The sequence below is a fragment of the Castor canadensis genome, chromosome 7 (assembly GCF_047511655.1).
Source record: "Castor canadensis chromosome 7, mCasCan1.hap1v2, whole genome shotgun sequence".
NCBI lineage: Eukaryota > Metazoa > Chordata > Mammalia > Rodentia > Castoridae > Castor > Castor canadensis.
Window position 1 is genome coordinate 117,571,040 of NC_133392.1, and position 24,665 is coordinate 117,595,704.

Here is a 24,665-nt window from a genome sequence, read left to right on the forward strand (position 1 = left end):
AAACATATTTGAGGTAATATGGATGTCAAATAGCTCGATGAAGCCTTCTACGTATACAAACACACATTTACTTGTGAAAACAAAAAGTTTTTGAGACAGGATCCACTGTGTAGATTAGGCTGGCCTTGAATTCGAGGTCCGCCAGCTTCAGCCTCCCCAGTGCTAGAATTATATGTATATACCAAGACACCAGGCTAACAAATGTTCAAGGAGGATGAATCCCAAATTACTAATCTAGGGGCCTAACTCGAGAACACAGAAAAAGAAAAGCAAGCCCCAAATAAACTCCAAGCAGGAATCAGGGAAGCTGCAATAAGGATAAGAACAGAAAAGAACAAAACTGTAAACAGAAAAGCAACAGAGAAAAATCAATGAAACCAAAAACTTGTTTTTTGAAAAGATCAATAAAATGGATAAACCTCTACAAGGCTGACAAAGAAACAAAGAAAAGAGCTACAAGTTAACAATGGCAAGAATGAAAGGAGACTATCATTGCAGCCTGTAGGTATGAAATGGATAATAAGGGGATATTATAAAGAACTGCATGCATACAAATTTGACAACTTAGATAAAAATGGAACCATTCCTCAAAAAGAGCAAACTCCTACAATTCACCCAAAATAACTTGAATAACCCAATGATGAATAATTGAATGCATAATTTTAAAAGTCTTCCAAATAATTTTTAAATCTAGGTGATTTTATAGGAAAATGCTACCAAACATTTAAAGATAAATTAACACCAATTCAATATAATCTTCCAGAAAAATGGAACAGATGATTTTTAAAAGCTTGTATAACCCTGATAACACAACCAGAAAAAAAGTACAAAAAAAGAAAACTTTAGGTCAATGTCTTTCATAAGCCTAGTCATAAAAACCTGTAACAAAACATTGTAAATATAATTCAGCAAGTTCCGAAAGGAATGATACATCAGGACCAATTGTGATTTATTTCAAAGATGCAGAGCTGGTTCAATATCCAAAAAAAAAAAAAATCAACTAATGAAATCTACTGTGTTGAAAAACTACAGATGAAAAGTCACACAATGTCTTCAGAAAAGGCAATGAACAAAATTCTACTCCCATTCTTGATATACAAAAATTCTTAGAAAAAATAGGTGAGTTGTAACATTACACCTTGATGAAAGACTAGTGGGGGAGGAGGGCAGAGAGAAAGCCAGCAGCTAAACATGCTACTTAATGGTACGTACTAAGTGCGTTTCCTCCAAAATCGGGAATAGGACAGGAATGCCCTCTCTTACCACTCCTATTCAACAGTGCTGAGAACTCTAGTCAGTAAAGTAAGGCAAAACAAAGAAATAAAAAAGCAAATGGATTTAAAATATAGAATAAAACTGTCATTATTTGCAGTGACATGCTTGTCTAGGTAGAAATTCCTAAGGAATTTGTTAAAAAGCAAATTACCGCCCCCCAAAAAATACTAATGAATGAGCTGAGGGTACAATTGCATTTTTCTATACCAGCAATGAACACAAAGGCTAAAATTGAAAAGCAATACAATCTTTCTAAAGAAGATAAACGTGTAGACTTAAATCTAGCACAGCATGTGTAGGACCTAAATGCTGAAAACTATAATATTTGTATTAAATAAATCAAAGAAAATCTAAATGAGTGGAGAGACAATGCTGTGTTTATGGATTAGAAGAATCAATACAGTAAAATCAACAGTGAAAAACTCAATTCTCCCCAAGTGGTACACAGGTTTAAGGTAATTCTTATAAAAATCCCAGCAAGATGTTTTATAGATATAGATCAGATTATTCTAAAATGCATATGGAATAGCAAAGGAATTCAAATAGCTAAAAGCAAGTTTGAAAAGAAAAGTGTAGAAGTACCAATCACCCAGTATCACTGTGGTGTTGGCAAGGAGTGAGACACAGAGGACTGAAACAAAATCAAGAACCCAGAAGCAGATCAATGCTAATACACCAAACTAATCTTTTTCTTTACAAAGATGCAAAAGCAGTTCAAAAGAGGAAACAGTCTTTTAACCAATGCTGTTGGAGCAACTGGATATCCACAGGTTAAAAAAATAAATAAACTTTGATCTAGTTCTCACGTCATCTATAAAAGTAAATTTAAAATAGCTCTTTCTTAAACCCAAGGGTGAGTGATCTAAGATTTCATTTCAAGTTGGGGGAGAAGACAGGAGGGTGAGGATGCAGTCCTTGGCCTCCGCTGTCACCATCAGGTAATTATGCCCCTTGACCAACAGCAAGAAAACAGAAACCATCCCTTGGGGTGCGTAGCTCAGTTCAGTGCCTTCGTGAAGTTTTCCCCTTTTCTCAGAATTCGGTCTTGGGCATGGAGGATCCAGGCTGTTCTAGAAACTCAAAGAATTGTCCTCAGAGGTAATCTTGACCAGTGTTCTTTAGACTGTTTCCTGAGCACCAGGAATTTCCCAAGAGGTCTTGAAGACCCTCAAGGCAAGGTTTAAACCATGAGGTTTTATTTGTACTCTTGAATACTATTCTATTTACATGAACAAGGCCATTGTTAGAAGAAAGTTGGAAGCCATTTCCCATCTGAGAGATCTTGGACTACTTACTTCACTTCCCTGGTGTCTGTTTCCTCATCATAAAACTGGAGCATTGTTTGCCATTGTCATGAGAATTAAATGAAATCATGCATTTGAACACAGCATAATGCCTGCTGTCTATATTTATAAAAAATGTTACCTCCTTTTTATTATTTTATGGTATTGGTAATAGTCATCTTACCTCCTTGTGTAAAAGAGGTGAAGGGATTTTTCCAAAGTCATCTGGGAGTTAGTGCATGAAGAAAGAGTGGCCATGGTATGACACTGGAAGTTGGAGGGGTCCTGAGGACCATCTTCTGTCATTTCTCTGCCAGCCATGATAAAGCTATTCAGTGGAGAGAAAGTTACATGACTCTGTAAAAAAGTGAGTGAGGACTTCAGAGCTGTGGGTTCCTTCCTGACGCCTTGGGATTAGTCCTTTGATCCTTATATTCCTACCTTGGAGTAAGTTTGAGTTGAAAGCTTACCATTGGAGAATCTCCGCTTTGTTAAAATACCGACATTATGAGTTTGACACTTAACTGAAAGCATATGATCTTGTTTGCTAGCATAGCAAGTAAGGTGTGCCTGAGCTTGGATTTGTAGTTTCTAAGTCAGAGCATACAGTAATACTACCTACTTCCTAGCCCCCAGGTGAATCAGAGAAGCAAATGAGGTCATAATTGGCTAGTACCTTGGAAAGCACACGCAAGGTAAATAAACTGGGGGAGGGAGAAAGAGATCCTTATTTTCTTAAATTGGAAAAGAAATTCATACCAGGCATGGAGATAGTGCAAACTGCATCCCATGCAGATCTATTGTAAGTAAAACAGCTGAAGAAAGTTATAAAAGCAAGGAGTAACAGAATGGAGTGTTTTTATTGAAAAATCACTGGAAAAGTATACATTACCCAAGATGAAGAATATAAAGCCAATTGAAGAAGCTACTGGAAAAAGGGCATGCGACTCGTGCCAAATCTTCATCAGCATTTAAGTATTACTAATTTTTTTTGTCATTTTGATAGGTTTGTATTAATATCTTGTGGTTTTAATTTATTTTTCCTGAATTGCTAAGAAAGTGGAATTCCCTTTATATTTTTATTGGTCATATCTTCTTCCATAAAAATTCATACAAATCTTTAAAAACTGAATTTTTATTAAATTTTATTAAATACTTTTATTAATCATCCATGTACAATTTTGAGTCTGTGTATCACAACCATGTGCATGTGCTCATGGTCCTGAAGGAAAACCTAGGATTTTATTTATTTTACTGATGTATTTTATGTTTTTTAATAAGCCTAGAAATGCAACATGTTGCTTTGTCAGTTTTCTAATAAAAGCTTTAGAACTCTAGCAGCAAGAAAGAAAAGGAACAGAGAGAAGAGCCCTGCTTATCATGCACACATGTACTTATTAACAGTAAGGAAAGAGAATGAACAGATAACTTCTAAGCAAAAAAAAAAAAAATGTCACTTTGGAAAAAAATGTCCTGTGGTCAGCTAGACCTATAACACTGCTAATACCTATAAAGCAGGTTCTGATTGGCCATTTCACACATGAATGTGCCACAGGTAATAAGTGGCAGGACAGGATTTTAGTCCAAATTCTTATCACTACTTGTATTTGCTAATAATTATGGTAGTCTTGGTGTCATTAAATAAAATCCACACAGCTATCAGAAAAATTGGAGGATTTTTAAGTCTCAGTGGGCACCTCTTTTCAAGCTCTGTTTAAAGAAAACAAAGCACCTGGAGGCACAAGATGGAGTATATTTCCTTGAAGCATATTTAGGCTGTTATTAGCCCTTTTTTTCTTTCAAGTTTGCCTTCTACATGCTACCAGTAATTTTCAGTGATTTCTTTTAAGCAGGAAGTACCTATCTATTTACCAAACCAGGAAACTCAAAAAACTGTTTCATACAACTGTAAAAAAATGGTTTTGTTGACTATAAAGTCCACCCTGGAAATCCCCACAGAAATTCAAACTATGATCAGTGATCCCAGAATTTCCCCAACCATGTAGGTAGAGCATTGCAGAAATCAGTGAACTCTAATCTTGAATAAAACTGATTTGAAATATTTTATATTTTAGTAACTTATGAAGTTGAAATTGAAGAACTCCAAAAGGTATTGTATCTTTTCTCCTTACCAATATTATAACTAAGAGTAAAACTGATTTTCAAGTACTTTCCTTTGTGAGACAAAGTGTTTTGGTTTGTGGTTAAGATTCTGAGTCCTGTAATAGCAGTCAAAAAAAATGTGTAATGGGGTAAGAGGAGACAGTCTGACCTACTCCTAGTCCCTTTTCTGTGGTGGCCAGCACCAATTGGCCTTTTCAGAGGGCAGAGTCCTTTGGTATAATCCAAATCTGTATGTCTTGGGCTTTCAAGAAAGCAACCAGCCCCTAGAAGGCACACTTTCTGACTCCAGCTGGACATGGTGCTAGTGTCACCTTGGAGGGGATGTAGCAATTTGATCAGCCCAAGCAGAATCACTGCTGGCCTCAGTCACTGCTCCTGGCTATGTGATACTGAATCTCCATTTCCCACCTGGAAAATGCAAGAACAAAGCATCTGCATCCAGATTCCTTGTGAGGATGAGCACAAGGTAAAAGCACAGGTGAACAGTAAATTCCTAGAACTCAGCATTTCACTTCTTGGAGCCTCTAGAGTTCTGTCCTCTGTAAAATGCTATGCTCTCCATGGGGACAGGAAGCATGTGTCTTATTACTGTGTCTGCAGTAGTAGACCCTCAGTAAATAAGGAGAACGATCTATTTCACTAAATTACTGTGAGAACTAAGGCAAAGCATGTGAGCACTTAATACAGACTCTGGCACACAGTAGGTGTTTACCTAATGCTTTCATGGGGTCAGTTAAATTTCTATTCTTTCCTCACTGAGTATATTTAGTCTAGATCTTCTTTGCTTTGGTTTTCTTCTGCTTGCTGCTAAAAATTGTTCATTTGTGGATGCAGTTTATAACTGGAAAAGTATGATTTTTGCTATTAATACCTGGCAACTTCCACAGTAATAAACTGTTCTGCACCAGTGACTCTCCAAATGACCAGATCTCATCCCTTTCAAAAAATACAACTTGAAAGCATTTTTAATTTTTAATCTTTTAAACCTCAGATATGTTTTATTGAATATTTTTAAGCTTGATAAGTGGAGCCCAATTTCATCTTTTCTTGGTGACTTGGGATACTCTTGAACGTACATCTGAGTGGGCATAATTCATGCTTTTACAAGATGCTCTTGGAAGAACTAGTAGTCTTCACACCAAACCACCACAACTATTTCCTGTAATTGTTTTCTTTTCTGACAATTGTCATTTCTACCTGTTATCAACATCTTTGTTGGATCCTCCTTCTAGTCAACAATTACACACTAGCATTCAGCCCTCACACTTGTCCTAGGAGCTGGTAGCACTGCTTCCATATTATAGAGGGAAACATGAAGGCTCAAAGCAGTTAAGTAACCTGTAATTAATGTAGCAGAGATCTAAAACAAGGTCGATCTGACTTGTCATTCTATCAGTGCCATATCTAGTTTGCTAGAATTAGATGTAAATATGAAGTAAAATCCCTGAACAAAGGCCTTCCGGGCTCACCTCAAAGGAGAGTATAGGAGCTATAGGCCTGGATTTTGTTGTGGCATTTTGGATGCTTATTTTGTGTGTGTTTTTTTTTTTTAGGGTTCTTGGCTAGCTTCTAAATAATTAATGGAATCAGATATGTGACCACTGAATAAATGAGGGGCTCTGTTATGATCACTGGGACATAATTGTAATGAAACCATGTGTAGAGCATGAAAGGGCTGATTCTGATTATGAGTAAGGGAAAATCCCAGCACTATTTACCTACTTGCCTGTGCCAATTTTGTGCACTGACACATTGCTCAAATACCACACATGCATATTTCCTCACACAACTCATTTCTTCATTTGGAGTCATTCCTAGAAAGGTGTGCAGAGAACAAATTATTTGTCTAAGTCAAATCATGCATGCCCTCAAGTGTGTTACCATAACTTCAGAAATACTTGTTTTCTTTTCTGATTGATCTTCAGCTCCACATGGAACTTTCTGTGGTCACTCTGCCTTGAATATGTCCTGAGACCTCACCCCTCATCTTTTGATCTAGTCTTCAAATAACCCATAACAATAGAGCCTAATTTGGAAGGATTTGTGAATATGACTGTTTTTTTTTCTTTGCTTTTAGCCTTTGAAAAATTTTCTCCATCAACAACTAAGGTGAGTTTTATTTTCAAAAATGAAATCACTTGTTTAAACACTGACCCTCTCAGGACCAAGCTAGTTTTCCTCTTCCAGCCAGTGCCAGGTCTGGTTCTTTCTCCCCAGCACCTTGTAAAATACCTGGTGAGGAGCAGACATTTGGTGATCCCACCCTGACCTCCTCTCTCATCTCAAAGTAGTCCGTGCTGCACTCAGCAAACTGTCATCAAGGCAAAGATAAAGAATTGAAGATAAATACATAGGTAGGCATATTATAATCCAATAAGGTAGAATAAAGTATGAGGAAATACATAGTATGACTACTTTTGAGAAGTAAGGGAAGATTCTCAGAGGAGGGTCTTCTATTTGTCAGCAGTGGGAAAGGGAGGTAGGCGCCAGATCATGTCCTATAGGCAATGGAGACTTAATAGATTTCCAGTAGGAATTGACACGGTGGCATTGACTAGAGCAGGCAGAAACTCATGAAAGCTATCTGCTATCTGTATGGTTGATCTGACCCTGGTCCCTTATCTGAAAAAAAATAGTGTCTGTGTAAATTCATTTTTCTCTTTAGTTTCACTTAGGAATGAGCAACATACCATCATTTCAACACTCTCATCTTCACTTTTTCAGTCCTAGACATGAAAATGAAGATAAAAATATGAAGGAAAAAGAGCCATGTGAATTAGAACCTGAGAAAGCAGGAAAGGATCCACATTCAAACCATCCCTTGAAGGTATCTGTGTGCTAAACTTTCTGGCATATTTCAGACATGTATAGAATCGGTTCACAAGATGACATTTTAGAGACTAAGACAGCAGCTCTCCAGGGAGACAGAATCAGAAGATGCGGGGTGTTGGTGCTTTATCAAGTAAGTGAATGTGGAAAAGCTGAGTTCTACCCATCCATTTTCCATGTGTTACCCAGGAGGGATGCCTTAGAAGCAGTATTGGAACTAGGGTAAGTTCAGCAAGGGTACCATTTGTACCAGGGTACAAAGTACAAAGGTATGCACTCTCAGAAGTTGTCTATCTTAGTCCATTTTTTGTTGTTATAATGAAATACCTAAGACTGAGTAATTTGTAAAGAATAGAAATGTATTTAGCTCATAGTTCTGGAGGCTGAGGAGTCAAAGAACATGGTACTGGTGTCTGAGGACCTTCCTGATGAGGACCTTCTTGCTACATGATAACATGGCAGAGGGTGAGTCAGACCAAGCAAGCCAGAGAGAGCTGCTTTAAGACAGTTACTCCTGTGATAACCCATAATGCTTGAATGGGTCCAATCTCCTCCCAAAGGTTCCACCTCTAAACACCATTAGCATCTGAATTTGGGGGTTAAATCTCCAATACATGAAATTTGGGGGACAAATTCAAACCCTAGAGTAAGAAGCTCCATAAATTTTGTGCCCTAAGGCCCTTCTTAGAAGAATGACTTATTTTTGAATTTGGTCTTCTCCAAAGACCATTCTCCATCTATTAAAAAAGTCCGAGTACGAATCCCTACCCACCTACCATTTCCATTCCCATCCTAATCCTGTCTTATTTGTGATGATAAAATGAAACAATTCATACACATAAGCTTTTTGTAAGATATAAGTTACCATAAAAATGTACCACTGATCCTTTTATGAAAAGTAAACATGTAGATGTGTTAACATCCACCCTGAGTGGACATTTTCCCCTTCAAAGTAGCTGCTGTGGTGGTAAGCTTAAACAATAGAAGCCACAGGGTTACTACCTATGCTTCAGCATTCAAGGTGCCTGATTGAAGTGGGGCTGTCTTTCAACAGCAGATTTTCCCAGTACCATCTATAAGGCTAAAACAGTATGTTGGTAGAGTTGGCCTGAACTGGTGGATAGGTCCATAGGCAAGGCTAGGTCAGACTGGGAATGTAGAGATTACTGCAAAGCAGCATAATTCAAAAGATGTAGTAAGTCATTGTTTAAGAAAGACAGGGGCCAGGGCCAGGGTGGAACATTGGGTGTCAAGGCTAGGAGGTAGAAGGAAAGCCACAGATGGGTGTTAGGATTTAACTCCAAATCCTAGCCAAGAGAACCAACTTCCCTCTCCTGTTTCCATGGCTGTAAGTAATACTTCTGTAAACAGCATCACATTACAGCCTAACTCCTTGTGAGTGTCATCTCCACACCCAGTGTAGGACACAGTCCAGTGAATCTCTACTGTCAGAGCTTTACATGTTGTCTCACCTTTGATAGGAGTTAACAAATGTCAGAGGGAGGAAGTGCAGAAAGAAGTGAGAAGTCAGAAGAATGGTGGACAAAAGGCAAAATGTCAAGCAAACAGAAGGAAAGGAGAAGGAAAACCCAGTCTCCTTATTGTCAAAAGCACAGAGTAATCAGTAGATTACTAATTGTGGGAACAGAGACCAGTTATTTAACCTCCTTAAAGTCTTTATCAAGAGGATTAATAATATTTTCCTCATGGGGTGTCATGAAAATTGAGATGGAATATATAAAGAGCCTGCCTTGTGTTCAGTGCTCAATTATATCCTGACTACCTATCTCTATGCCAGAAATTCATTGGCCATTCGAAAGTAAATGAAAGACATGGAATGTGCACTGTAAGACTGTAAGTCTCTAATAATATAGCATTAAATAATAATAAAAATGGCTGTTATCCATAAGGAATGAATAAGTAAAGAACAGCATACATAAGCGAAGAACTCATTGGGTAAGTCAGAGCCCTGCCTTAGTCTCCTGTTGTGTATCTATAGGTAGGTGACTTTGCAGGGACACCTGGAAAGATTCAGATGACCAGAGACCACCAAGATAGAAGGAGCATTCCAGATGAAAAGCAGAGAGTCATGACTGACATCATCCAGGTGAAACTCTGTCCTGAGGACAGGAGGCTGGCCAGGTACTCCCAAGGCCAGAGTAAGTTGCATTTCTTCCTGATCTTCACTGTTACTGAATTGTTTTGAAGCTGAGTATGAGCAAGATTGTAATTTACTTCACAAATATTTATTGAACATCTATTACGTACCAAGTAACTTGTCCAAGTGAGCTATCTGCAGTAGTGGAAAGAGCACTTGACTTAGAAACTGAGGACTTGAGTTCAAATCTACACTCTAATATTTAATAACTAGGTGATAAGTGACTTCATATTCCTCTGGTTCACTTTCTTCATTTATAAAAGGGAATCATAATAGGGACTTCACAGAGGTTTCACGGGGACCAGATCTGACAGTATATCATATGATAGGTTGATCCTTTTTATATCTATAGCTCCTATTGTCTTTGTAGGCTTCATAACATTGATACTCGGATGTGTATAGCATCATTTGGTAACTTTATTAGGTTGCATTTTGCCTTCATGTTAGCCAAGACTTTTGAGTGCAAACGTAGTAATTAAACCATATTCTGTCAAACCAAAAAATTAAAGTAGAAAGTCTAGGTGTGGCTGAATCCAAGGTCACAGTTAATATCACAAGGATTCAATATCACTTTTTCTCCTCTGACTTTGTTCCTCTCTCTAGTGACTCCATTTTTGTGGAGGCAAAAGGGTAGAATCTGCCTGATTCTAGTCCCTTGGATCTGGGGGTAGAGTCAGTTCTACCAAATGATATACCATTCGATAAGAGCATTCCCCAAGAAAACAAGACAGCTGTTATCAGAAGGAAAGAAGTAGATGCTGGGCAGATGAAGAAAACAGTTACCCACTTCAGCTGATGAGCCATGGCAAGCCACTGATGTTTTACAATGTGTTATAGTCAGAATGGGAAGAACACACCTTCAGCAATCATAAGATGAACTGAAGACCCTTAAAATCTGCCTCCAGTCTCATTGGCCTTTCCTGTGTCACACACCTGCCTCCTTGCACATTCTGTGCTCCAGAGAGTGTCAGTGTCCTGAGCATCCAGTGTGTTTACGTAGCCCAAAAATTTGGCTTGGGTTCCTCTGGGTGTCTTTGCCCATTCTCTACCTATCGGTGTCCTGTTCACCTTTCAACTCTCTCCCAAATGTCACTTCTAAGCCCTGCCTTACCTTCAGTCCATCTTCCTGTTTCTCATTCATTCTCCAGAGACCATGATTCCTCACTCCTACAGTAACAGTAACAGTAACAGTCACCAAATGACTACATTTCCATATTAAGACTGGGAGGCAAACATTTCTGAGACCCAGGACCACTAAGTATTAGCCCTGCAACTTCAGGTAATTTACTTACTTTCATGTACAAATAGAGATAATGCTACTTATTTCCTAGGGCCATTTGTCAATAAAATATAAAGCATCTTCTTCATGTGTTAAATAACTACTAGGTCTCTTCATCCATTTTCTGTTTTTAAAAAGTTGTATCTTGTCTTCCATACAATTCATGGTTTATCTGTGTGTACTTTGACATCCAAATAATTTATGATTATTTTCTGTATCTCTGTAACCCTGGCACACTGTCTGGCACAAAGGGGCTACCAAACAAAATTTTGTTGAGTGTAGAAATGAAGGAATAAATCAAACTTCAGTTTCTGAGAATATGGTGGATTAGACAATCTGAATCAGTCTCTTGATTAAAATGAGTAAAGTGTAGAACAAATGTTTTTAAACATTAATAAAAGCATTGTGGAAGTAAAGAAAGCATCCACAGAGCAGATGCCCTGGGGAGTGAGTGCCAAAGTTTGCATTTTCCCTGGGGGTTTTTGCTGAGATGGAATTCCCAAAGCTCCTACCTGTCTTCAAAGTGTGCAGAGATAAGAGATGTGTCCCCAGGCCTGCCCAAACCAAGTTTATCATAGGAGACTCTTGCATAAAGTTGGGACCCACTGTTAGTTAGCTTCCTGTTACTGTAACAAATACCTGCGATAATCAGCTCTGAGGTCTATTTGAGCCTGTGGTTTCAGAGGTTTCAGTCCATGGTCACATGGCCATTTCCTTTGGGCCTGTGGCAGCACATCATGGCAGGCATGTGTAGTGAACAAGCTGCTCAGCTCATAGCAGCAGAGAAGCAAAGAAAGAAGAGAAGGGAATGTAGTCCCAATAGCCCCTTCAAGGGCACACCCCCACGACCAGAAGACACCCACTAAGCCCCACCCCTTAAAGGTCCTATCAGCTCCCAATAGTGCTGAGGGCTAGAGACTAAGCCTTCAACACATGGGCCTTTGGGGGACACTTATCCAAACCATAGCAGAACGCAGAATGAACAAGTCCTCTTAGGCAAAGGGGATCTCCCATTTGGAACTTGGTACTGAGTAAAAGGAAAATACTGTTACCTCAAAGAATCTGAGGAACATTGGACAATAAGAAAATATCTCAAAAACCTTAAAAGCAGACCAATAGGAAAGACACACAGCCTACAAGGAAACAAGAGGCTTCCTGTTAAATTTTCAACATGAGTGGGTAGCCAGAACACGATATTTCTTTCTTTTTTCATTTCTCCCTTCTCTTCCCATTTCTTTCCTTTTCCTCTGGGGCCTTGTGCACACTAGAAAAGTGCTCTGTCACCGACCTACAGCCCCAGTCCTCCTTTTTCTTTTTTTTTTTTGGTGGGATTGGAATTTGAATTCAGGGCTTTGCATTTATAAAGCAGGTGCTTTATCACTTAAGCCACACCTTCAGTCCATTTTGTTTTGCTTATTTTGGAGATGGGGTCTTGTGAACTATTTGTCCAGGCTGGCCGTGAACTGCAACTCTCCTGATCTCAGCCTTCAAAGTAAGCTAGGATTATAGGCATGAGCCACTGGCACCTGGCCCTCTTTCTTTTCCTCCCCTCCCCTTCCCTTTTCTTTTGCAGTACTGGGGTTTGAACTCAGTACAAGTACACCTTGAGCTACTCTACCAGCCTTTTATTGTGAAGGGTTTTTTCAAGATAGGGTCGTGTGAACTATTTGCTGGGCCTAGCTTCAAGCCATGATCCTCCTGATCTCTGCTTCCTGAGTAGCTAGGATTATAGGCATGAGCCACCAGTGCCTGGCTCTTCTTTCATTTTTTAATGACTGATTTTTACTTTATATTTTCTGAATACAAGAGCATTTATAAAAGATTTGGATGTTCCCTCTATGAGCTCTGGGTCAAATGTATATATACATTATACAAATATCTTCTCCCACTCTGTGACTTACTCTCTCAATTCTTTAACCATATCATTTGATAAGTATGTCCTAGCTCTTCTCACTTTTTTTGGGATAAAGTAAATAGTTATTCTTTTCATAAACAATTAAAAACCTTAAAATGCTTTGACATTATTCACCTTCTCAGTGCATGTGGTATTAATGTTCAGTATTGTACAATATATTAGTCCCCCCTCAATTTGACTTTTTCTTTTTGGTAGCACCAGGGTTTAAGCTGTTTTTAAAATAACATAAAATTTCTCATCTGCCTCAGCCAATAGAAAGGATTACAAAGTAAAAATTATCCCAACTATGTGTTTAGCATCTTTATTTCATGCTGGGGAAATTTTCCAATAACTTCTTGAGAAAAGGCAGGGCCTTTTGCCTCTGGGAGTTGACAATCTTTAAGATGGATGAGCCTCCGTGTTTCTTGGCAGAGAATAAAATCTTGTTTGGTTCATTTAATTCACAGATACAAGTCACTTTGCTTATTGCTTATTTTTCCAATGTACTACTTCTTTCTTCTGATGAACAGTTCATATCTGAAAATGGCTCTGAATCACCCATACCCTAAATATTAGCCTATGCCAACTGATTGGGAAGTGACAGTATTATGGTTATGACAAGTTTATAGCTCTGAGAAATAAGCCAGCATCTCCATTTAGCAGGCCAGCTACCTGGACAAACAAGTCCTATATGTTTTTTTAGCTGGGCACACAATCTTCTGGATGATTCCATCATTAACACATAATACATTTTTAAACACATTCAATTAACTTGCTGGAAAAACTTTTTTAAGAAAAAATAATTGCCACAAAACTGGATAATCCTCTTTAGACCTAGAGGAAATCCCAGGGCTATCCCCAGGAGAACTTTAACATTTGAGATCAGAGATTAAAGAACCATCAAAGGAGAAGGAGTTATTGGTTAACTAGGGAACCAGCACCTGTCATAAATTTAGTCCTTGCCACTATCACATAAGAGTGGGTGCTGTTATCATTGTCCCCAACCTCAGAGTTATAACTGAGGCTGCACAAGATGAAGTGAATTGTCCAAGGATCATACACACCAAGATTACCTTCCGATTTTAACACATTTTATCATGTGCCAGCATTGCTGGTGATGTGTGTTGATGTCTTCCTGATACCAGCTGATGAAATGCTCTCAGGGCATCCTCTGTTTTTCTCACAGCAGGGTATGTGAAGGCTTTGGAGGTGATTAAAGAAACCCCAGACCCTGGGGCCTTGAGGTCAAGTTCCCTCTCAGAGGAGATGTATGATGATGTGGAGTCCCCCAGGACAGATGCGTAAGTACACTCCAGCCTCTCAGCAAATGAATGTGATGGAACTTTAAGGGGCAACAGGTTGATGGTCTTGTACCCTTTCTCCCACAGACCAAAGTTGGACTTGTCTAGCTCACTTGCCTCTGATAGTGGTGAGTATCGGAAGACATTTCTGAAACTGCCAGTAAGAACTGCAGAGCACTTCTGTGACTGATGAGCAATTGGAGTCTTTTAATTATACATATTTTTAGTAATATAAACTGGGTGGGGTGATGGTAAGCTAAGAAAAGCGGTCTCAAAGTGTATGCTAATAGATGCACTTAGGGTAGGGAAGGTGAAGATTCTGATAAGGATGTACTTCTGATAAAAGCAGCTTTGCTGTGAAATTTCTTCCTTCCCTATCTCTTCACAATGTGAGTCGGATTAGTGGAATGTTTTTACTTAAAGTGGCTTCATGGCTTCCTAAAAGTCTTTATTTTTTGCATTGAACATGAGGCCTCCTACTTTCTAGACAAGCATTCTACCACTTCCTCCATACATACCCAGTCCTTTTGCTAAAGTATATATAACTTTTGTCAATTAAAAAAAAAAGATACTCAAAAAAAGAAAAGGTAATGTAGGGATAGTCAAATGTTATTCTGGTTGGTTCTCTCATTAGAATTCCAGAATTTTCAATGGAATTCATCCCTAGAAATGTTAAACACAACACCCTCATTCTGAAAGGGAAACTGAGGTACAGAGAAATTAAGCGACTTTATGCTCATTATGAGAGTCAAGTTTCAACCCTTGGAATTCAGCTCTTTAATCCAGTGTTATTTCCATTAGACCCTATTGCCAGGGTTGAATCAGCATATTATCTGTATGTATGAATCTTCTGTGTTGGCCAGCCTAAAGCCATGCTATGAAAGGAAACATTACTCAAAATGTATCTGGGTTTCCTTTGTATCCCCAGCATTTGGCACAATGTCTCCTGTTTAGAAAATTCCAATTACTATGTAATAAATATGGGAAGGAGGGAGGGTAAAAGGAAGGAATCTGTTGATTAACGTTGTTTGGCCAGACTAGATCAGACTTGGAATCAGGGTGGAAATGAGTCTTCTTTCATTTATACATGCCTTTGTAGAGATGTATGTATTTTTGTTATCTGCTTATGAAAACATGTACAATAAAAACTACTTAACTAAAAAAAGATGAAAATACCAAGCACCTAGTAGGTGTCCATTGATTTTTGGCTAAATAGTAATCTGATGCTGGATGTAGTAGTGTGTACTAGCACTTGGGAGGCCCACAGAATCCTGGGCTACAGAGTGAGACAGTCTTTGAAAAAATAAGTTTTTTTTTTTTTAATTTCAGAAGAAAATAGTGAAGAAATGTATGAAGATATCTACAAAACAAAGAGCAACCACCCCAAAGTAGAGTGAGTTTCTTTTTTCTTGGATTTGTAAATTAATGATATTTCCTGTGTGTTTAGTAAACTAGTTTAAGAAGTGACCCCCTACACCACCACATCCTTCAGGAAATACGCACAAGAGTGACAAGGTACTGTAATTCTACACTGTGATCAATAAGATATTTGTAGTTAGGTATGAGTCATTTTTGGTGGTGAGAACCTTTAAAACGTACTCTAAGCAATTTTAAAAATATTTACTATCTTGTTCGCAATGTAGCAATTGTGTAATCCATCTCCTAGACTCACTCATTCTAACTAAAATTTTGACCGATAATATTTCACATTACCTGACATTATACTGGTGTGTGGGAGGGGAAATGAACAGAAGTTAAGCAACAATCTAGGAGGGAAAACAGTTATTAACTAAAGAGTAACGAAAATATAAACTTAGAACTATGGCAATTAAATACATAAGCCATAAAATTTAAATTACCTTTTTCTCTCTTCTGAGAAAAGTCCATTTCCCAGAGTGGGAAAATTTGCTATTCCATTAAAGAATGAGTGAGAAAAGAGAGTAAACATCTCTAAAACTTGCTTCAATTCTGGTGTTACTTTTCCAGTAACAAAACAATACTGTAATTTACTTTAGACTTCACAAATTAATAAGGCAGTCTCTGGGATTTAGACTTTATTTAATATCTAGTAATTCTCTGCTATCAAGGGCAATAAAATACACATTGTTTGTCAAATGTAGCTATAACGCACACATTTGTGGAAAGAAAAACAGTGGTCAAAAGTGAGAGGTTCAAGGATTGGAGGGAAAAGGGCATCCTGAGCTGGCCATGGGGTAGGATAAGTCTATCAATCCTTTCCCCCTATCCCGCCCACAAAAACCTCAAAAGGGCAACTGGAAAGAGCATCTGGAAGAGTTTTAATTATTAACCAGGAAGTCATTATATTACTGTAAGTCAAAAACAAACAAAACTCAGTGGTGTGAACTTCAGGAGCCAGGAACTCCTCTCATGTATTTCTCACACAGTTTTTAACTGAGTCATGTTCTCCTCTAAAAGGAAGACAGTGCTCCATAAACTCTGCAAGGAAAAGCATGATGGTTGATAAGACACTTTCTTGTGCTTCTGTGAATGGGGTGTGTTTTGGAAAGGAGATAGAAGCCTGTGGTCCTTTGTATAAAACGGCCTTCCATCTCTAGTATTCTCACCAATGTCATGTTATTTATCCTGTGATTCCTCTTAGTTTAGATGGAAAAGAAACACTCAGACGACTACAGCGATTCTTAAAAAAGAAAAAGACAGATTTAAAATGAAGAAAACCAAGTCAAAAGAAAATGTAAGGTAAAAAGTCCCTTTTGCCTCAATTCCTGGAGGACAGTGACAGTGCTGGCCTGGGAGACTTACAGCTTGATGTTCTCCATTCAGTTCTCAGAAACAGTGAAGTGAATATCAGAAACTAAAATCCAAGGCCCTGAGTGAACCACGCCCACAGATACCAATGAGAAAGTCACATGTTCCTTTTGAAAAAAAGTGATGTGAAAAAGTTGTAAGCAAGGGCAGAGGGAAAGTCTTAAGCAAGATCTAGAACAGAAAGTCTGGCATCTATTCAGGTCATTATGGCTAAGCAGTATATTATCAATTATGTCCTTTTATGTGTCACTGGCCCTACAATCCAGTTGTATTATTTGAATATGCTTCTAGTTTTCATTTGTCTCTTTTGAGAGCAGCAATGTGTAGAAGGGAAGATGAGATGCACTGCTGATAGTTTGTGTATCTCAAAGTCTGAGACCTGAAAGGACCCTCTACAGTAACCTCCGCTAACGACACTTCAGCGAGGTTCCCAATCAACTGGCAGTGAAGAGACAGGGGACCATGGTGGGTGCTGCAAAAATACCTGTGGGATTGAATTTAAGTTAAGGCTTTAAAATATCATGTCATATTTCTTTATATGTGATGATCTCAGCAGTGAGATCTCAGCAGTGAGAACACCAAGCAATTTAGCTAGAACAAATATCCTCTCCTACCTAGCAATCCACCATCTTGCATGGGCACCTGGCCTGGATTTCTCCCCACAGGTACCCCTTTGACATAAACAGCCCAGGGTGCAGTGTGCACAGAGGGTCCCCATTAATTCATCTGAAGCTTGTTCTGTCCCACGAATACTTAAGGCACACTGAGTGTATCTTCTGGGCCTCTTAGAAGGTGAACAGACAGAAACAAGATCGTCTGGCTAGACAAGGTCAGGACTGTGGGGCAGCCTGAAGTTATCTAGTTACAAAATGGGGTATAGTCACTCAGTGTGTGTGTACGGAGCAGGTTATCAGAACAAGGTTGCAGGAGGTTGCTTCACATCCTTGCCTAGAGGCATCATCTGGATTAGAACATCTGGCCATCAATATGCTATCTGAGATGTGTCAGCTAATCTTTCTGAACACGGCTTTGCCGTTGACCTTTTTGTGTCTTTTGTCAATCAACAGGCCTTTGTCCATTTCCCTGCCAGACTTAGGTAAGTGATGCTTACTTGCTGCTAACCAAAAGTACTGGTGTTTTCAGCATTGGCATTTTCAGGGGCAGAATAAGAAAAGAAATGTAATCTTCTGCCTGCCCACATTCAGTGAAAAATGGGTCTACCAAAATAACAGAAGCTATCTTACACAGTGGTATTTCTTCCTTGGGAAAGATGAGAAAAGTCTCTCAGGCACCCTGAGGTAGATGCTCGCCTCTTAAAATCCCAGAGAAAGACATGTTAGCCTCCCTTTGTATGGAGGCTCAGGACCCACAGCCATGCTTTAGTGATCTCATGCATTTTGTATTATATCACATGCCTATTGATGGATTTGATAGCCAGATCAATTGATTAAGGTGTAATAAATTGAATATGAACATGTTGCAGCCTACACACTGAATCAAAATGAGTCACTGGAGCATTGTTTGTTTTGCCATTAAAACACAGTGCACAAATTATCACTGACACATAGTATGCTCTCTGTGCATGTCCAATGCATTGAATTTGTCAATAAAAAGAGTACTGTGTGTTTTGTTGTTCACTGTTTTTTGTTTATGGGATGTAGCCATAAACTTTTATTTAACTCTGATTCAGCAGTTCAGATGCATATTATACTTCACAAATCTGAGTTTGTCAAACTAAATAACAAAGACTATGTATATCTGATAAAATTCCAGGTCTCCTAATATACTCTTGGTCTGTGTGAAAAAAAAACAAAAAAACAGCCAACTTGGAAGAGGTGTGCATTCCACAATTTAAATATGAAGCCTTTTGAGTGTTGACCTGACATCTAAAGTAGAAAAGGTCATACCTGACCTCATGTAACAGGTTATAGTGAAAACATGACTTACATATGAAACAAACACATTTAGAGTCTAAATTTGGGTCTCATCCCTATTCTCAAGATATCTGATTATATATTTGCAAATATTCCATAACTCCAAAGATTTAAAAGTCTGAAATTTCTGCTCACAAGCATTTCAAGTAAGGAAGATTCAACTTATGTCCCCATGCAAATTTAAAGGTGTTGAAGAAAATGGCTAAAGTGGTAATCATGGATGATTGAATATGAATATCAATAATTATATTAAAAAGTCTCAAACTTGTTTTAGTGGCACCAACCTGAAAGGCATGGAACTTCATTTAGAGTGCTAAGGAATGTGTATATTGTATACTGAAAATGTCTAATTATGATTATATACTAAGTTTTTCCCTCCATTGGATACTAAGAAAGGCCCTCTCAATATTCTCTAGCATAAATGTTTTTTCCAGTTCCAGAAATATATGAACCTAGTCTAAAAATTATTCTTTCAGAAACTTGTTTTTCTGAACTCTAGATTAAATCAAATTGGTATGGACATATATGTAATGGTATGAACACATATATACTTGAGATACTAGGATACCTCACTATTTAATCCCTCAGTTAAATTTCTTCTCAAGAGAATCTTTTTGTTCCAGCCTATTTATATAATTAGATTTGATAAAACACCTGAATAATTGTGTATAATTTGAAAACCAGCATTTGTATAAAGTATACTTAATAATGCATGATTTTGATCCTATCTTGATCCTAGAACCTAAGTCTCAGGAAGTTATTATCTATGATGATGTGGACATGAGTGAAAAAGAGCCAAAGTAAGTCAATTTACTGGTCATCCCTGCCAACATTTGACCCAATTTCTGATGCTTTATTAAATGCCATCAGAGTCATCTCTCCAGATCCTTGAGGACTGAATGGAAAATGGATATGCCATCCCTGCTACAACGAGAAGACAATGAATAGCATAGATACTTCAACAGTGGTCGTAATCCAGTGGCAGTAGAGTTTCACATTCTGATTTTATTTCATCTTTGAATCTAGAGATTCGAAATTCTTTCTCAACACATTTATTTAATGATCTCCATGAAGAAGGCAAAATGCAAGATAGCAAGGACTTTTTGACAGAACCTCTGTTTTCAAGGACTAAACAGCTATAAAAAAGGAAGGCTCTTTAGACTCAGTGTGCCCTCTCTAGCTACTTGTTATCTTTCTTTTCTTCTCAGCCACATGGCTGACAGTGAAGGTCACCTGCTCATCTTCATTCATCTTTCCCTGTATGCTGCAATTAGACTTCTGCTCCTATCATGCCAGTGCACTAAGCTTTGTAAGAGGATTAATAACTCTTTTGTTAAATCTTGTGGAAACATTTACATTCTTACCACACTTGGCCTTAAAATGTTGATCATGCCATCCTCCAAAGGAAAAAAATGTACCAACTTTATCCTACGTTTCTACGTTATCATTTTTTCTTATTCCTCTTTGTCTACTACTCCTAAAGTGTGTGTGTGTGTGTGTGTGTGTGTGTGTGTGTGTGGGAGAGAGAGAGAGATCTATTTTTACCACTCATGTTTTAAATGTTATGTGTTCTTAATATCCTTTTTTTTTTTCAATACTAGGGATTGAACTCAGGGCCTCATGCATGTTAGTCAAGCACTCTACCACTGAGCTACCTCTCCAGCCTTGTATTTTGTTTTTGAGACTGGGTCTCACTAAGTTACCCAAGCTGGCCTCAAATTTACCCTGCCTTAGCCTGCTGAGTAGCTGCAATCACAGGAATGAACCATCAAGCCGTGCTCCTTTCTTTGATCTTGAATGTTCACACCTACACCCAGGGTTTCCAGTATACTCATTATGTAAATGATATCAGAATGTACATTTTCAGGTCAGATGTCTCCCCTGAGCTCCGGGTAAGCCTGAAGGACAGCTCCATCTAAGGCTCAAGATGCTCCTGACATCTTGATGTCAGTCCTTCCCATCCGAACCTCCTTCTTGTAACCCGTATGGTATGATTATTGCAGTAAACACTGTTGCCCCAAACCCTGGACATTGCCCTTCACTCCTCTTCTCATGCTGGCCCTCCCTGCTGCTCTGTCCCCATAACTCTCATGCTGCTTTTGCTGTTCCTTTCCCACTGCACAGTCATAGTCCTAGATCACTGATAACTCCCTGAGTGGCCATTTTATCTCCAGTGAGGTTAATTCGCTGAACTTTCTAAGGCGCAAATGCGATCATCTCACAAAACCCTTCACCCTCCAGCTTAAAACTGTTTTCTGGTAATCCATGTTATACTACTGGGAAAATTTTAACTCAAAGGCTGTCCTGTATTTCTAAATTTTCACGTTTGTTCCAACTTCATTAATTCATTAGGCAAGTATTTTCTGAGCATGTACTCTGTGCCAGGCACTGTGCTAAATATTGGGTATGAAGCAGTTAATAAGAGATGTAATTCCCACTCTTGTCTGATTGGATAGCTAGATGCATGAATGAAAAAGCTAATCTATATATCTGCATTGGAATATGGTTGCTTTAAAACAGGATATTTTGAAAGTACATGCAGGGTATGTGCATGCCTCTGTGTGTGTGTTTTGTGTAGATGTTGATACAAATTTATAGGTGTTGATACAAATTTATGTCTAAGGAGGTAAGCTGTAAGAACAAAGAACGGTTCTTTTTTCCCTTTTATTTTTTGAGACAGGGTCTCACTATGTAGCCCAGGCTGGCCTTGAACTCTTGATCTTCTTGCTTCAGCACCCCCCAAATTCTGTGCCACCAAGCCTAGCAAAAGAATGGTTCCTGTGTTCCATACTTTGCCATACTTTTTGTCTGATTAGCTGTTTTATTCCTCATTATTTAAAATGAATGCAAATTTTACTTTCCCCAGGTAGCATTCTTTGGCTTTATCTGTTTGGGTTAGGTACATCCTATTTTATTAGAAAAAAATTTTTATAGTTGGAACAGTCTGTTTTCTTGACTGTCTTCTCCTCTAGACTCAGAACTCCCTGATGTTTATCTATTCTCCTATTGGTAAGTGTTGAGGTAGTACTAAATTTTGTACATGTGATCAATAACCTCACAGATATACTTATTCACGTCTCCAGTGAATGTGGAAAAAAAATTTCTAGGCGATATACTTGGAAGGAGAAAGACAAATCATATAGGAAGCATGAGTTCATAAGAAAGTACCAACTTGTTTTCGAAAGTGGTAGTACAAATTCATCCTCAATCCAGCATATAATCAGCATTTAGAATTATTAATTTTTGCCAGTTCAGTGGGTGTAAAATAGATCATATTTTGGTATTAATTTGCATTACCTTCATTACTAACAAGGTTCAATACTAATACTAATTATTCATACTCATGTCTTTCATTCAGTCTAGAAAAGGTCTGTTTGTGGTTTTTTTTTTTCCCCTCCATTCATATCTTTTGCTTACTTTCCCATTGGGTTACTAGTCTTATTTATTTGTAAGAGTTTTTTATTTATTTCATTCTGAATACACTCTTTAGTCAGTTTATATCCATTATTACAAATCTTTTCTCCCACTTCATGACTTGCCTTTGCAACTTTCTTTCTAGTCTTTCAATGGTTTCTTAATCTTAATGTATTTGAATTTATCCCTTTCTTAATTTTAATGTATTTGAGTTTATCAGCTTATCCTTTGTGATTTTTGTTTTGTATATCTTTTAACGAACTCTTTCTCTACTCCCAAATCTATATTCTCTCATATTCTTTCCAGAAGTTTCAGTTTTGCCTTTTACACTTAACCTTTAGATCTAGCTGAACTGAGTTTTGCATTTATAAAGAAATAAAAATCCAATTAAATTTTCTTCCACATGGATAAATGTCCTTGCAAGATTTATTGACTAGTGTCTTATTTTTCCATTGATCTGCAATGCCATGGCGTCATGTCAAGTTTCCATGTAGCTGAAGGTCTGTTTCCAGGCTTTCTTTTCTATTCCAGTGGTCACTTCTATCATTGTACTCTGGTCTCAGAAAGTAGTTGATATCAGTACCTGGACATGTTCTAAGACATGATTCATGCCTAGTGTATGGTCAACTTAAATGATCTATGTATGCATTAGAAAAATATTATTTAGCTAATTGTTTAATACATATACTTGTTAATTCTCTTATTCAAATCTTCTAAAGATTTGTGGATTTTTAGATGTTTGATCCATCAATAATTGAGAGAAATGGATTGAAATCTCACATAAGGATAGTTTTTTTATCAGTTTCTTTCAGAGGTGCTATCATTTTTTGCTTTATATATTCTGATGCTCCTTTATCAATTGCATATATTTTTAAATATCTTCTAGCAAAATAAGTATTTCTTCATTATGTTATAACCTCCCTATCCTTAATATTATTAATAACAAAAATAATACCTCTTACTGTGGGCCAGACATTGTGTTACACATTTAATATACATTAACTCATCAAATTATCACAGAAATCCTGTGACACGAACACTATTATTGTACAAATTTTATAGACAAGAGACTGAGACACAGAGTTACTACCCAAGTTACTCGCCCAAGCTCACATAGCTAGTTAGTGATAAGACCATAATTTGAACCCAATTGCTTGGATTCTTAATTCCTGACTGCTCATTAATACACTATCTCCTGGTGGTATCTTTGTAGTAGTAAAGTTTCATGTGCTTGATATTAATATGCTCACTGGCTTTTATTTTAGTATTTTCCTATCATACACTTTAAACTGAAATTTCTTTTTAACTGATACCTAAAAACATAAAAGTTTAGTTTACATTTTAGTCCTTAATTTTTTGTTTTTCATATTCTCATCCACTCTGACTTGAAAAAATACCAGATAGCTGAATTTAGCTTTTATTTTTTTCTTTTCTTTTTTGTTTTCTGAGATACTAGAGTTTGAACTTAGGTTCAAAGAGGCAGGTGCTCTGCCACTTGAGCCAATCTCGCAACCCTGAATTTAGCTTTTTAAAACAAGCCAGCATGAGCCAGGGATCCTTAGCTCACACCTGTAATACTAGTTACTCAGGATCATGGTTTGAAGGCAGCCCAGTCAAATAGTTCACAAAACTCTATCTCAAAAATACCCAATACAAAAAAGGGCTGGTGGAGTTGGTGGAGTGGCTCAAGTGGGAGAACACCTGCCTAACAAATCATGAGGCCCCTGAGTTCAAAGCCCAGTGCTGCCAAAAAAAAAAAAAAGCCAGTGTGCCCATCTGTCTTAGTTCTTACTTTGCTTCTGAATACTGGGTGCTGATATTAGCACTTTCTGCAGGCTACTCTTGCTTTCGGTGCATGCGTGCTGCTCACTATTCTGGTCTCAGTTGGTTTGTTGGGGTTGTTAAGATACTTTGTAGGGCACTTGGATCTAAGTAAAGCAATTTGTTACAACCCAACACAAAAACGTTCATCCAAGATTCAGCCTTTTTGTGTTAGAAGAGCCCTTTTAGAGTACTTCTCTGACCTACTGCCAAGTGATAAATTCAGAAGACCTATGAGCAGAGGGCAATGTAACCAAAGCCACACTGTGGGAGGGTGACAGAAACCTGCAGAATGCCTTGTAAGGAAGCCGAGAAATAATCTCTGCAGTTGCTTCAGTGAAAATGTTTGGGGCTGAGGAAAGAAAGAAAGGAGAGAAGCTATTTCAGAGGAGAACTACAGTGGTTTATAAATAGTAGGCTCCTTTGATGGAGCCATATCCTCTTCATCTCTCTCATTCAGTTACTACTATAGTGCTTAAGACATGGAAGACATGTGAAGGATATATAGTACTTGATGAATTAATGGCATTCATCAAACCACTAAGGCCTGTCAAAATGTAACCAAT

At 38.0% G+C, this 24,665-nt stretch overlaps 1 protein-coding gene across 1 annotated transcript in view; it reads left to right on the top strand.

Annotated features, from left to right (window-relative positions):
- Positions 1 to 24,665, top strand: part of Fyb2 (FYN binding protein 2) — a 96,423-nt gene that overhangs the window by 57,959 nt on the left and 13,799 nt on the right. Inside the window, 11 exon segments of the mRNA XM_074080009.1 lie at positions 4,634 to 4,668; positions 6,760 to 6,791; positions 7,407 to 7,509; positions 9,511 to 9,670; positions 14,029 to 14,143; positions 14,231 to 14,271; positions 15,473 to 15,536; positions 16,764 to 16,801; positions 16,804 to 16,861; positions 17,998 to 18,026; positions 19,604 to 19,664. Coding sequence (XP_073936110.1) covers positions 4,634 to 4,668; positions 6,760 to 6,791; positions 7,407 to 7,509; positions 9,511 to 9,670; positions 14,029 to 14,143; positions 14,231 to 14,271; positions 15,473 to 15,536; positions 16,764 to 16,801; positions 16,804 to 16,861; positions 17,998 to 18,026; positions 19,604 to 19,664 — 736 coding nt within the window.